This window comes from Ylistrum balloti, unplaced genomic scaffold (assembly GCF_031769215.1).
Source record: "Ylistrum balloti isolate Yb309-2 unplaced genomic scaffold, AGI_CSIRO_Ybal_v1 Utg370512, whole genome shotgun sequence".
NCBI classification, from domain to species: Eukaryota; Metazoa; Mollusca; class Bivalvia; order Pectinida; family Pectinidae; genus Ylistrum; species Ylistrum balloti.
The window spans coordinates 89,181-104,832 of record NW_026782330.1 but is presented as its reverse complement, the minus strand read 5'-3'; the positions used below and the strand labels follow the sequence as shown (position 1 = coordinate 104,832).

The 15,652-nt window shown below is 34.0% G+C and overlaps 1 protein-coding gene and 1 long non-coding RNA gene across 4 annotated transcripts; both read left to right on the top strand.

Annotated features, from left to right (window-relative positions):
* The first annotated feature begins 510 nt into the window (after positions 1-510).
* On the top strand, positions 511-5,768 carry LOC132555766 (N-alpha-acetyltransferase 60-like). The gene is made up of 6 exons (XM_060220130.1): positions 511-589; positions 2,063-2,304; positions 3,666-3,795; positions 4,258-4,354; positions 4,731-4,965; positions 5,496-5,768. Exons 2-6 carry the CDS (start codon positions 2,195-2,197, stop codon positions 5,626-5,628), a joined length of 705 nt encoding a protein of 234 aa, XP_060076113.1. The 5' UTR covers positions 511-589; positions 2,063-2,194; the 3' UTR covers positions 5,629-5,768.
* A 51-nt stretch (positions 5,769-5,819) lies between these two features.
* Positions 5,820-14,835, top strand: LOC132555764 (uncharacterized). 3 transcript variants are annotated; one of them, XR_009554453.1, is made up of 2 exons: positions 5,820-9,194; positions 9,601-14,835. It is a non-coding gene; the product is annotated as an uncharacterized LOC132555764 (long non-coding RNA). The 3 variants fall into 3 exon arrangements; XR_009554452.1 differs by having other exon boundaries at positions 5,820-9,392; positions 9,627-14,835; XR_009554451.1 differs by having other exon boundaries at positions 5,820-9,392.
* The last annotated feature ends 817 nt before the right edge of the window (positions 14,836-15,652 follow it).

The following is a 15,652-nucleotide window of genomic DNA, read 5'->3' as shown; positions in this document are numbered from 1 at the left end:
ATAATGGTTGAGGAAGTGATGCCTATAAGCAGGGACGTATAATACAATATTATACGTCCTTGCTATAAGGTCTGGTGCCCAAGGAAGATTCTGTTTTGCTTGTTTTCCGTTTCTAAAATTATTATTCATCTATGTTTCTTGTTAAAAATCAACTTTGACTTGGGTATAAGGTGTATTTGGAAACATAATTTTGATTTTGGATATTCAATTGCCAGACTATGATAACATCTATATATAAAGGTTCACCAACTCGTGTATTAGATGTGAACAGAGATTTATGCACAAGGTTTGCCACTTGCCGCATCATACATACAATTCCTGGGCTGTCTGAACCCATTGGACTTTTTTTCCATTTTGGTAAAGTTCCCAGAAACTCACGTTTTCTTTTCTATCTTACCATTAGTATTCCCCACACTCAAGATTCTAAAACATTTCAATGATCTATCACTGCGCATGCACAATACAGTTCCTGCTCTATTTCCGGGAAAATGTTTACGTTTTCGACAAACGCTGAAAATGATCTTTTTGAATGAAATCGCGACAATTCAAGTAATTTAAGACGTATCAGATATGGACGAAAGTTAGTTGTGTAAGTATTATTTATCTGTTTAAATAATGCAACGAATTTCGTAACAATATAGGGCTCTGACATCTTTCTTTCGTGTGTCGTCACTATTTTCAGTCATATGATGATTTTATGATTCAATGAATTTGTTGAACCACAGTCACTTGTATCTGGAATGCAAGCAACCCAATCAAAATATTCACAGTCAACTCTTCATGGACCGATATTTACTTGAGTTGCAATTGCAATCCACCTACTTGTGCCTGTGTTTGAACACTTTGACTCTGTTTGACTGTTGGGTGTGACCTAAGTATGGACAATCTATACAAAGAGTTGGTCCCTAATTATAAAATTCCTACTACTACTACTGTCATAACCTCTCTTCATATTGATTCATCTGTGTCCATTGGCTTGCCATTCTTGTGAATTGACATCTTTCCTTTGAAAACAAAATAATCCCCCTCCATTTGGCTGATATAGGATTTCAGGTCAAGATCAAAGTAACCCTTGACAGGATTAACTCAACCAGTGACAGGATCAACTTAACCGTGACAGGATCAGGTTAGCCTGTGAGGATCCATTACAGGATCAAGTTTACTAGGGACATGATTGAGTTAACCAGTGACAATATCAACTTAACTGTGTGACAGGATCAGGTTAGCCTGTGAGGATCCATTACAGGATCAAGTTTACTAGGGACATGATTGAGTTAACCAGTGACAATATCAACTTAACTGTGTGGCAGGATCAGGTTAGCCTGTGATGATCCATTACAGAATCAAGTTTACTAGGAATATGATTGAGTTACCAGTGACAGGATCAGGTTAGCCTGTGATGATCCATTACAAGATCAAGTTAACTGGGGATTTGATTGGATTTACTGGTGACATGATCAAGTTAATCCAGGGCTCTCACACCCCATTTTGGGACTGGGACCCGGGGCCCTTAGAATTGGGAAAAATAATGGTGTTTTCCTTATAATTTGGAAAACTTGGGGTCTAAATTGGGGAAAAAAAGATACTATTTTGCATTGGGAATAGGGCCGATATTTATTTGGCCCCAAATCTGGCAGATTGAGAGCCCTGTAATCTGTGATATGATTGAGGTAACCCATGACAGGATCAAGTTTACCTGTTGCATGACCAAGTCAGCTCCTGAGAACTGTCACAGCAAAGAAATAACATATGAAAATCTGTCTGAGGCATCAAGGTTGTCTCAGCTTTTAGTACATAGATTGCAAGTGATAACATTGAAGTATTTTGTCAGAAAAAAACACTAGTAAACACATATAAAAATAAATTCACTAATCTTTGCATTATTTTGATGTGGATGTCCATTAGGTTACATTTTGCAGTGTATCGTTTCTTTGATTGTAAACAAATTAACCAACATATATTTGAATTTTGTGTTTGCGTATTTAGTTTTTACCTTGACCTATTAAATTATGAAGAACCTCTGATATATAATGATTCTGTTATGTTTCTTCAAAAATTGTAGATCAAGTGATGAGAATGGAGCAGTGTACATAGTACATAGTGAGGTGATCAATGACAAAATAAAATTTTGCCAGAAAGCATTGTGATTGAAAAGCAGCCATGTTGGTCAAGTGCTGATGTTTCTGGAAGGGGCATGTGTCAGCCAATGTCCTTCAGTGTCCAGAGGGAGGTCCAGCTTCGATTTCTATGTCCAGCAGATATAGATGAGGTCAAGAAGTTATGCAGAGAATGGTTTCCAATAGAGTGTGTATAGTTTGTTTTTGTTCTTAACACTTCCATTTGGAAAACCTGCACCTGTAGAATTGTTTATGTATAATGGTAACTTTTTATCATCAGATGGTGGGCTATTCAAATCGCTCTGCATCCATGGTTCGTCGGTTAATTGGTAAACAGCATTTGTTATCGCTGTTTCTTGAGAAGTACTGGATGGGTCTTTATTAAATTTCATATGTAGGTTCCCCTTTGTCTCTCCTTGTGCTCGTTTGATTTTGGAACTGATCAGAAGAAATGAAATAGCTTCCAGGCAACCAGTTCTGATTTGGCAGGTAAAGATTATCATTGCTATTTCTGCAAAGGAATGTTCAAATGTCTTATCATGAAGAGCAAAAAAAGAGATGAGAAAAGAAAGGAAAAGATCAAACTTTCAAAGAACATATAAAAATCTAACAATGGTGGACGCCAAGATCCCTCTGGGTTCTCTTGTCATACTTAAAATATTTTAATTGATGAAACCATATGTATGTATAGTAATAATTTTGGTATGTAATAAAAATAACTTAAGTAGTAATTATATATATGAATGGAATATTGGTGAAACAATTTGTGTTATTACAAAGTGATAAAACTTACTGACTTAATTCTATAGTGAATCAGTATATTTATATATTTTTCTTAAATATTTTCTCTCTTGTGCCTTTCCTTCATATTCCTTTTTTTAAGAAAACAATATAAACCTTCCTTTAATTAGGAATTCTTCATTTCTCAGAAATCAGATTTGAAAAAAAATTGAAGGAACTATTACCTTTTATTTCAATCAGCAATATTATAGTTTGTATGGATATTTTCTCCCTCAGTTTTAGCCATTTGCTCTAAACCCTGGTTGGTTTTATATACATAAAATTATGTTTTTCTCAATGACATTTTTATTTTACAGTTTTGGTAGAGTTATTGCCCTTGCTTTTTTCCCGATGTTTTCATTGTGTCTTTATATTTTCTCCCTCGGTTTTTAAACCAATTTCTTTGGTAGACTTCAAATCCACATCATGATTTTGTTTTGTTATGAACATCATTTTGATTCAATTGTATTTCTAACAGCTGTTGCCCTTTGTTTTTTCATGATTTTATTTTACACTTTGATATATCATTAAAACATATTGCATTGTTTTAACTTGTGATACTTGGACCTGTTAATGCTTTATCTGTTTTTGTATTCTTTTCAGTACATTAAATTATGACTATTTCTTCGACATGGGATAGACATAAATGATATTGTTCTGCCTGGTGATACTCTTGTTATGCATGAGTTTGAAATGATATTATTGTTTGACGACCTGTAGATATATAGCTTAATCTTCGTTTGATAAAATGTCCTTAATTTGTTACAGATATCCCGATACATGGTACCAGGAAATAACCTCCAACCCCAAATTTTACTCACTAGCTGCAACCTACCATTCCAGGATCGTGGGAATGATTGTGTCAGAAGTCAAGTTACTATCTTCCATCAATAAAGAGGTTGGTTTGTTCAGGACCTGCTTGTAGTTTTGTGTATCTGAAAACTTGTTCTTGAATGAGAGATATGAATGCAGGAACTACCTACATTTGTAAGAATTTTTTCCAGACTGTCAAGGAATGGTATTTTATCTCTAAATTCTGTTCCATATTTTGGGAGGACCTATCATATTGGTGTTGGATATTTCCATGGGTCTGTTGTCCTCACACTGTGCTCCATTTACCAGTGCTGAAAGTCCAACACATGTCAGACATAAAATGTTGAGATATCTTCAGAAATCTATTGTACCACAGTAAAGTTTGTCTATAAAAGTAAAATTACCAGACCAAATACTGATGAGATGTTGTTATAATTTATCCAGTTTTTTAAACCATTCACCTATTATCATGGTTTCATTTTTGAATAAAAAGAATGAAAATGATATGTAAGTGATACTTGAACATGGACATTGTGATTACTCACAGGATGCTGACATTCTGGCCACTCATCATCCTCCCACTTCTCAGGTTGCCTACATACTGAGTCTAGGGGTGGTTGTGGACTTTCGGAAGCACGGCATTGGTAAGGACATTGATGCTAGTGTACAAGTACTTAGATAACATTATACACTGATTTCTGATAACAAGTCCATGTTAAGTGTATAAAAACTGACATTATCAAATTTTCATACATTTTTTATTTGTACTTAATCTGATTCGTGTTAAAGAACTATTTTAAATTTATTTTGATGATGCTGAATTGTATAATGTGAAATGAGATAATTCTATAATTTGTACAAAAATTAAACACTTTGCCTTGTTACAACTTCTTTGTTTTCAACATATCCTAGAAATAGTAATACAATCATGTATATTTTAAACTTTCCAGCTTCTTTGTTTTCAACATATCCTAGAAATAGTAATACAATCATGTATAATGTATATTTTAAACTTTCCAGCTTCTTTGCTATTGGACAGCCTAATTTCCTACCTTACATCAAAAGATCGATGTAACTGTAAGGCTGTGTACCTTCATGTGCTTGCTACAAATGTTATTGCTATCCGGTTCTATGAGAAGCGTCGATTCCAAGCTCACAGCTTCCTGCCTTATTACTACTCGATTCAGGGTAAACCCAGGGATGGATACTTATATGTACTGTATGTCAATGGAGGAAAACCACCCTGGTCTTTCCTATATCCTTTTTATCACCGAAGACTTTCTGTTTTCTTTTTAAACATATTTTAAGCAAAAAAAATATCTTTTAATTTAATGAAAGTGTTTGAAATGAAAAGAATAGAAAAAAATGTGTGATTTTTAGGCTAAGAGCCTGCATCAACATCATCTAAAAACTTTGTTTCCAGATTGTTTCCAACACCACTAGTAAGCATTCCTACACTTCCTGGTTCTGCTTAAGTTGATTGAATAGTAATATATGCCATATCTAGTAATTCTAAGACACAACAAATCATTCTATCAGAAAATTCCTCACTATTTGAGACAAATCATAAGCATATGTGAATGGGTCTCCCTAAAACAAATAAATAAGAAAATGATCAAATCATGCATGAGAGAAAGTAAACAACCAGCAGTGTCTCGCCAACAAAGCGGCATTCATCAGCCTGTGAACAACCTGTGATTTCACATGAAAGCTCTGGTTTCTTATTTTTATAGTAAATAAATAAAAAATGAAACCCTATCAAGTCTTTTCCTTAACACACTTCACTGATTACCTGGTCAACTGCGGAGTGATGATGTCCAAGCTTCAGCCGTGCGCCTTGCCAAGACAAATTGTGCGGTCAGTACGTGGATGGTTGTGCCGTTTACTCGCAGGAGCCACATCTAATTATTCTAGTTAGTTGTCATTCCAACCTATGATTTTATGTGTGAGTCCTTGAGTACAAATGTTGATAAATGTCCCATGATCAAACCTGCCATGTCTTCTGTTACTTGCATAATCTTTTATTTATATCACAGTCAAAATTGTTCCCAAAAGATAGTCACGTAAGTGTTGAAGGAATTGTTTCTTCGATAAGGAAATGATTTTAACAATTATATTTTTGTCTTCTGACACTAAAGATAAGAGTTTGTTTTAATGTAATATTTATCACTTATTAATACAAACATATATACCAAAATCCTGTGTAAATCCAACATTTGATATCTGATAACTTTCTTCAATGTCTGAAAGTGCTAAGTGTAATACAAAATGGATGTGTATTGAACCCAGTAAGGCTTCTGTAATATGGTTTGATGTAACATATAGCAAGTTACATTAGTGGGCTGCAAAACTGAGCTCATTTGTACTTTTATACTAAGGAGGCTTTAACATGATGAGAGATCACTTCTGTGGAGTGTATTTAAGATATTTAGAGTCCTTCATTTAACTAAAGGAAAAGTTGTCCATAGACACAATGTTTCCAATACACATTGAGTTGAGAGACTGCATTGGCTTCAGTCGAGGTAGGAACCTGGGGATTCACATGGCCAAAAAAACTGAGAAAGAAGAAGATGTCAAGTTTTTACAGAAAAAGTATTGGAAAATGTGTTTTAAAAAGCACTTTTTTATCATGCAGTCTGCATATAATCAGTATTGTAGTGAAAATAAACATCGTAGCTAAAACTAGGTTTATTTAGACATCATCACAAGCACACTATCAAATCACTGTATTAAATATTACACTTCCCGACATTTCCTCTCAGTTTCACACAACTGTACTAACACATGATTAGTTCTGTTTCATAACTACCCATGAACTGGACACGACTACCTTGCAGCATAACCATGACCATGGATGTCTCTGATAACAGGTCAACTGTTTTAAGGGTGACAGGTCAGCCATGACTGTTGTTGGTCACGGTCATGGTAACAAGTCAATAGTGACTTAAGTCGGCCAGAGTAACATTGGCAGGTCTACTGTAACTGTTGTTGATCTAGGAACAGGTCAACATGACTGTGGTTGTTTAAAGTAATGATGTCAGATCTAAATCAACTTTTGTTGTTCAAAATAGTGGTGGCAGTTCAACTGTGACTGATGTTGGTTTAGGTAATAGTGACAGGTCAGATTTGATTGTTGTTGGTCATAGTAATGATGACAGGTCAACTGTGACAGTTTTTGGTGAGAGACACGTCATCCATGACATGGCATTTGGTATTCAGTGACTTATTTGGTATTAGTCCATCTAGTTAAAATCTTCTCATTTCACATCAGACTTCGTTACATAAAATGGGTTTGTAATTTGAAGCAAAATGAGAAAAAGCAATTGTATTGGTCAGGTCAGCTTTCTGGTGTAATAGTTTACATAAATGAAACATAGATAAGTCAAATCTGGTGTAAAAGTTTAAATAAATGAGACATAGATAAACCTAATCTGGTGTAATAGTTTAAATAAATGAGACATAGATAAACCTAATCTGGTGTAGTAGTTTAAATAAATAGGACATAGATAAACCTAATCTGGTGTAATAGTTTAAGTAAATGGGACATAGATAAGTCAAATCTGGTGTAATAGTTTAAATAAATGAGACATAGATAAACCTGATCTGGTGGAATAGTTTAAGTAAATGAGACATAGATAAACCTGATCTGGTGGAATAGTTTAAGTAAATGAGACATAGATAAACCTAATCTGGTGTAATAGTTTAAATAAATGAGACATAGATTAGTCAAATCTGGTGTAATAGTTTAAATAAATGAGACATAGATAAACCTAATCTGGTGGAATAGTTTAAATAAATGAGACATAGATATACCTAATCTGGTGGAATAGTTTAAGTAAATGAGACATAGATAAACCTAATCTGGTGTAATAGTTTAAGTAAATGAGACATAGATAAGTCAAATCTGGTGTAATAGTTTAAATATATGAGACATAGATACGTCTCATCATTATGATATTCTCATTATTTCGGACAGTACAACATTTCAGTGACCTGTACTTTGTTCTATTCTGTTGTATTAGTGTGTTTGTAATATCTGTAAGTTTACATCTCCTGCTACATGTATAATATGTATAAGTCTATCTGAGGTAACTCAAGACTATAAGACTATATACTTACACACTTCAATCAATTGTGGTCAGAGAAATGTGTTCCAGAAATCCCTGTCATTGGGAAGTGTTCCAGATTTATTGAAATCCTTATCACAGAAAAGTGTTCCAGAATGAACAATAATTACACCAAATAATCAGGAGTTTTCTTCCTTCTCCAGTCTTCTATCCAAATCATCCATTAGTTTCCTGTAGGACTTAACTCCATCACTCCCCGTTACATTGTAATATAAACATATTTAATAATGAAATATAAGGAAGAGTGAGTATCTGTTGTAAAGGTTAATGATTACATAAAGGATGAAGAGAAACAGGGTTTCAATCTCTAATCTGTTCAGGATTAGTCTCATATCCATTCTACCACTAATCTGATCACAGAAATGTCAGAATGTTAATTTTGTAGGTTAAATGTTTTTCTTTTTTAGGATTACAAAATTAAATACAAACCAGATTTTGTTTCTGAAGCAGTCGTGTGTGATAAGAAACGGTCTGGTTTGTTGTATTACTTTCTTCATGATCATAGATGCAGCTAAGTTTATATGTGTCTAAAGAGAGAGTGAGAGAGAACTTCATGTCAGCAGGGAAATGTCTTATATACAAAATGTCTCATATTCAAGAAAGTTAATTCAAAAATTGTATATATCAGATGTATATAATAACCAGCTTTAGGAATAGTTTTACTAGCTTTGTCTCAAAATTGTAAGCTTTCAGTATGTTAGCATTGTCAACCTCATTTTTATTTCAGAACGTTGCCTTCCATTCAGTGTTGAGCCTGCATAAAAAGCATTTCGTCAATGTTTTTATGCAACAAAAATGAACAAATAAAGAGCTTTAGACTGAGGTTACAATAGACAGGTATAGACTGAGGTAACAATAGACAGGTGTAGACTGAGGTTACAATAGACAGGTGTAGACTGAGGTTACAATAGACAGTCATAGACTGAGGTAACAATAGACAGGTATAGACTGAGGTAACAATAGACAGGTGTAGACTGAGGTTACAATAGACAGTCAAAGACTGAGGTTACAATAGACAGTCATAGACTGAGGTAACAATAGACAGGTGTAGACTGAGGTTACAATAGACAGGTATAGACTGAGGTAACAATAGACAGGTATAGACTGAGGTAACAATAGACAGGTATATACTGAGGTAACAATAGACAGGTATAGACTGAGGTTACAATAGACAGGTATATACTGAGGTAACAATAGACAGGTATAGACTGAGGTAACAATAGACAGGTATAGACTGAGGTAACAATAGACAGGTATAGACTGAGGTTACAATAGACAGGTATAGACTGAGGTTACAATAGACAGGTATAGACTGAGGTAACAATAGACAGGTATAGACTGAGGTAACAATAGACAGGTATATACTGCGTTAACAATAGACAGGTGTAGACTGAGGTTACAATAGACAGGTATAGACTGAGGTAACAATAGACAGGTATAGACTGAGGTAACAATAGACAGAGGTTACAATAGACAGGTATAGACTGAGGTAACAATAGACAGGTATAGACTGAGGTTACAATAGACAGGTATAGACTGAGGTAACAATAGACAGGTGTAGACTGAGGTTACAATAGACAGTCATAGACTAAGGTTACAATAGACAGTCATAGACTGAGGTAACAATAGACAGGTATAGACTGAGGTAAAAATAGACAGGTATAGACTGAGGTAACAATAGACAGGTGTAGACTGAGGTTACAATAGACAGTCAAAGACTGAGGTTACAATAGACAGGTATAGACTGAGGTATTAATAGACAGGTATATACTGAGGTAACAATAGACAGGTATAGACTGAGGTTACAATAGACAGGTATATACTGAGGTAACAATAGACAGGTATAGACTGAGGTAACAATAGACAGGTATAGACTGAGGTAACAATAGACAGGTATAGACTGAGGTTACAATAGACAGGTATAGACTGAGGTAACAATAGACAGGTATAGACTGAGGTAACAATAGACAGGTATATACTGCGTTAACAATAGACAGGTGTAGACTGTTACAATAGACAGGTATAGACTGAGGTAACAATAGACAGGTATAGACTGAGGTAACAATAGACAGAGGTTACAAAAGACAGGTATAGACTGAGGTAACAATAGACAGGTATAGACTGAGGTTACAATAGACAGGTATAGACTGAGGTAACAATAGACAGGTGTAGACTGAGGTTACAATAGACAGGTGTAGACTGAGGTTACAATAGACAGTCATAGACTGAGGTTACAATAGACAGTCATAGACTGAGGTAACAATAGACAGGTATAGACTGAGGTTACAATAGACAGGTATATACTGAGGTTACAATAGACAGGTATATACTGAGGTTACAATAGACAGGTATATACTGAGGTTAAAATAGACAGGTATAGACTGAGGTAACAATAGACAGGTATATACTGAGGTTACAATAGACAGGTATAGACTGAGGTAACAATAGACAGGTATAGACAGAGGTAACAATAGACAGGTATAGACTGAGGTTACAATAGACAGGTATAGACTGAGGTTACAATAGACAGGTATATACTGAGGTTACAATAGACAGGTATAGACTGAGGTTACAATAGACAGGTATAGACTGAGGTAACAATAGACAGGTATAGACTGAGGTAACAATAGACAGAGGTTACAATAGACAGGTGTAGACTGAGGTTACAATAGACAGGTGTAGACTGAGGTTACAATAGACAGGTGTAGACTGAGGTATTAATAGACAGGTATAGACTGAGGTAACAATAGACAGGTATAGACTGAGGTTACAATAGACAGGTATAGACTGAGGTAACAATTGACAGGTATAGACTGAGGTTACAATAGACTGGTGTAGACTGAGGTAACAATAGACAGGTATAGACTGAGATAACAATAGACAGGTATAGACTGAAATAACAATGGTATATGTATCTCTGCCTTTTGAGTTCATATGCATGTGCAATATTTTAAAAGTAATCCTGATTTCTTGTTTTAGTATCATTCCTTTGAAAAAAAATAGTTGTCTGTTTTCATGTTACACACATTTTGATAAAGGTAAAGGGTACCTGGCAATTACCTAATATTTTCTTTCATTAATATCATAGAAGCTATGATATCATTTGCTTTATGAAGGTGGTATCCTTTACCTAGCTAGGTGGTATCCTTTACCTAACTAGGTGGTATCCCTTACCCTAGCTAGGTGGTATCCTTTACCCTAACTAGGTGGTATCCTTTACCGAAATAGGTGGTATCCTTTACCCTAACTAGGTGGTATCCTTTACCCTAACTAGGTGGTATCCTTTACCCTAACTAGGTGGTATCCCTTACCCTAGCTAGGTGGTATCCTTTACCCTAGCTAGGTGGTATCCTTTACCCTAACTAGGTGGTATCCTTTACCTAAATCTTTACCTAAATAGGTGGTATCCTTTACCCTAACTAGGTGGTATCCTTTACCCTAACTAGGTGATATCCTTTACCCTAGCTAGGTGGTATCCTTTACCCTAGCTAGGTAGTATCCTTTACCCCAACTAGGTGGTATCCTTTACCTAACTAGTTGGTATCCTTTACCCTGATAAGGTGGTATCCTTTACCCTAACTAGGTGGTATCCTTTACCCTAACTAGGTGGTATCCTTTACCCTGACTAGGTGGTATCCTTTACCTAACTAGGTGGTATCCTTTACCCTGACTTAGTGGTATCCTTTACCCTGACTAGATGGTATTTTTTATCATTACTAGATGTATCTTAACCTGATTTTGATACTGCCTATAAAATGTATTACATGTATTTATTCCTTGTATGAGATACTTATCAGGGTAATATGCTCTAGTTTAATACATCCTTTATAAACAGTTGATAGAACTTGCACCTTCTTTGAATGAAACAGTATTATACGGAGGTCACATTAGTATTTACGTAACACAAAACTCCTTGTCCCTAAATCTGATTGTGTCCCATGTATTATTTCTGAATAGTGAGTGCTTAATAAATATAATGTGTATATTGTATCGCCATGATCAAGTTAACATGCTTTCAGAAACTCTTAAAACAAAAGATAAATGTTGAGGTTGTGATTGACATATGTCTGGTGGCTACCGACGACAGGTAACTTCCCACCATTTATACATTAGCATCCAAATTTTACTCTGATAAACTGCATGAGCTGTCTGTCTGTTGGAGTAATGTTACAATACACATGTAGAATGATTTTAAAACATGCATGCTTCCCATGTATTTCTTACATATCTAAGTGCTTTAAAGTCACAGACTGTTGTATCAATTACCAGACAAATTGTTTGTATCAATGTGATATTTAAAGTAAGTTGCTCGGTGAACAGCTGTGAATCACCAATACTGGAGACCTCTATTCACTTGTGTAAATCTTCTGGTATACAGATTTAAAGGAAAGGCACACTGCCATTACAGTGAATATTCATACTTATATCTACATTTGTTTTGAGAATATGAACAAGACTTGAAAGAAATAGTTTGGAGTGAAACAATCATTCCTTTCCTTGTGGGTATAACAGAGAAACCTCAACCCATGGGTAAGATTTTTCCAATCTTTACAGATCCAGGGGTTAACATCCTCGGGTATAAGATTACTTTGTCACTTTCTCAAAGTAACAGCTATTGGGGTAATCTATTATACAACCTTGAACATTTTAAACACAAGAGAATTAAACTTTAGAAAATTTTGTTGAAATAAATGAAAAGAATCTGTTTAATACAATAACATCAGATTCTATAATCCTGACAGGTTTTAATGTTATCTGTTTAATACAATAACATCAGATTCTATAATCCTGACAGATTTTAATGTTATCTGTTTAATACAATAACATCAGATTCTATAATCCTGACAGATTTTAATGTTATCTGTTTAATACAATAACATCAGATTCTATAATCCTGACAGAATTTAATGTTATCTGTTTAATACAATAACATCAGATTCTATAATCCTGACAGATTTTAATGTCATCTGTTTAATACAATGATATCTGATTCTATAATCCTGACAGATTTTAATGTCATCTGTTTAATACAATGATATCTGATTCTATAATCCTGACAGATTTTAATGTCATCTGTTTAATACAATAACATCAGATTCTATAATCCTGACAGATTTTAATGTCATCTGTTTAATACAATAACATCAGATTCTATAATCCTGACAGATTTTAATGTTATCTGTTTAATACAATAACATCAGATTCTATAATCCTGACAGATTTTAATGTTATCTGTTTAATATAATAACATCAGATTTTAATGTAAGTGAAGAAAAGCTGTTTTTTCTGACCTTAGAATATTATTTATTTTTTATGTTGTTGTGTCATGACCTAAAATTAGCTATAACAATTGTAGACAGTGAACCAAACCCAAATCTCCTGGGAAGACAGTCTTAATAAGCATTTCACACTTGTTGCAAAAAAAATGATCCACACAACTGTATGTCATGTTTTATATCATTGCTTAGTGTGAACAAAATGTTGCAGCAGTGTGCTTAACAAAAGCATCAAGTGTTATCTATAAACGAAATGTACATACAAACTGACCTTTGTGTTCCAGCTGATTATTTATCTGTACAATTTTTTTTTTTGTTAATTTAAAGCTTAAGATAGTGGAATCACCACATTTATTTAACAACGGAAAGTTCTTGAACATTTTTGTGGAACAATTTACCCAGATTATCAGTTTGAATACTAGTTATTATATATTATGTACCCAGATTGTGTATGTACTGATGTGATGGTAATGTGATGTAGCGTGTCGACACAAGGTCATAACACCGAGTTATACAATGTAACCTAGTTATCGGTGTGAATTACTGTAGCCATATACAATGTATCATGTTAACACAATGTAATACTAGTTATACAATGTGACCTAGTTATCAGTAAGTAATACAATGTAATACTACTGTTATACAATGTGACCTAGTTATCAGTAAGTAATACAATGTAATACTACTGTTATACAATGTGACCTAGTTATCAGTAAGTAATACAATGTAATACTACTGTTATACAATGTGACCTAGACAGTAATACAATGTAATACTACTGTTATACAATGTGACCTAGTTATCAGTAAGTAATACAATGTAATACTACTGTTATACAATGTGACCTAGTTATCAGTAAGTAATACAATGTATCATGTTAACACAACGTAATACTACTGTTATACAATGTGACCTAGTTATCAGTAAGTAATACAATGTAATACTACTGTTATACAATGTGACCTAGTTATCAGTAATACAATGTAATACTACTGTTATACAATGTGACCTAGTTATCAGTAAGTAATACAATGTATTATGTTAACACAATGTAATACTACTGTTATACAATGTGACCTAGTTATCAGTAAGTAATACAATGTATTATGTTAACACAATGTAATACTACTGTTATACAATGTGACCTAGTTATCAGTAAAAGTCTGATATTAATGATATTCTAAATAGACCAGTATTGATGAGAATACATTTCCAACTGGAGGAGGAATCATAGTGTTATCTTGTTTGTAGTGTAAATCATAATGATGATACAATTTTTGTGGCGTAGCAGACTGTTATGGCTAATTTAGGATGTACAAGATGATACCTGCCAAGTATCTTGTACAGTATCTGTAAGGAATGATTATTGGCAAGTATATATTAAATTCTTCTTCAGTAACATTCTGAAGGAGAATTTGATTTTCATCTTTTCTTCTGAATAAAGTTGGAATAAGACCAGCAACATGGGTACTATAAAGAGTTGAAGGTATTTGTAGGTGTTTAATTCCAATGCTGAAAGTCTGTTCCACATATATGTGTTAGCATTCTATGACCTTGTTTTTGTTAGTCTGGTTTTCAATTGTTGTTTATTGCTATGCAAATGTTATAGCTACAAGTAGTGCAATCAAATTTTATATCTGGTTTGTAATTAAGATATGTTTAAAAAATAAAATCTTTGCATGAAAATAAAGTATTTAAAACAAATTAAAATGATAAAAAGTTTCCATGCTGTTATGTTGTTGCTGATAACCATTGTACAGTCACACAAGATGAAATAAATGTCATTTCACCTTAGATTTGTATTTCAGCAAGAGGTCAAGAGGTCATTCATCTAAATACATCCTGTTCTCTCGTTTTGATATCATGGTGACCTTTAGTGATCGTTGTTCATCTGTCGCCATGTGTTGTGCATTTACTTTTTCTTGTGAACACAATAACTAGAATGAATATGAACTGATTTTGCTGGAACTGTTAGTAGCCATATAACAATAAGATATTGGATGAGTTTGACATTGAAATTGATTTGAATGTACATGTAATTTACAAAGTTAGGGCCCTTTGCAATTTCATTATGGACCTTGGGAACACAATAACTGAGTAAATATGAACAAATTTTTATGAAACATGATGTGCAACCATATATCAGTAAGATCTTGGATGAGTTGGACAATTTATATTGGGTTGTAATTTACAGAGTTATAGCTTTAGCTGCGTTAGACCTTAAGAAATAGTGATAACAAATTTTCAAAGTCAAAATCCAAGATGGCCGCTTGTGGGACATTTTGTTTTTTCTGATTAGTACCAAAATCAAACAGGCACAACTTGGTATCAAGGATCTTTGCAGTAGTTCTCAAGAAATAGTGTTAATAAACTTTCAAAGTCAAAATCCAAGATGGCTGTCTGTCAGCCATTTTGTTTTTCTGATCAGTTCCAAAATCAAATAGGCACAACTAGGGACCAAGAGGGAACATACACTTGAAATTTAGGAAAGATCCACCCAGTACTTCTTAAGAAATAGCGATAACAAACTTTCAAAGTC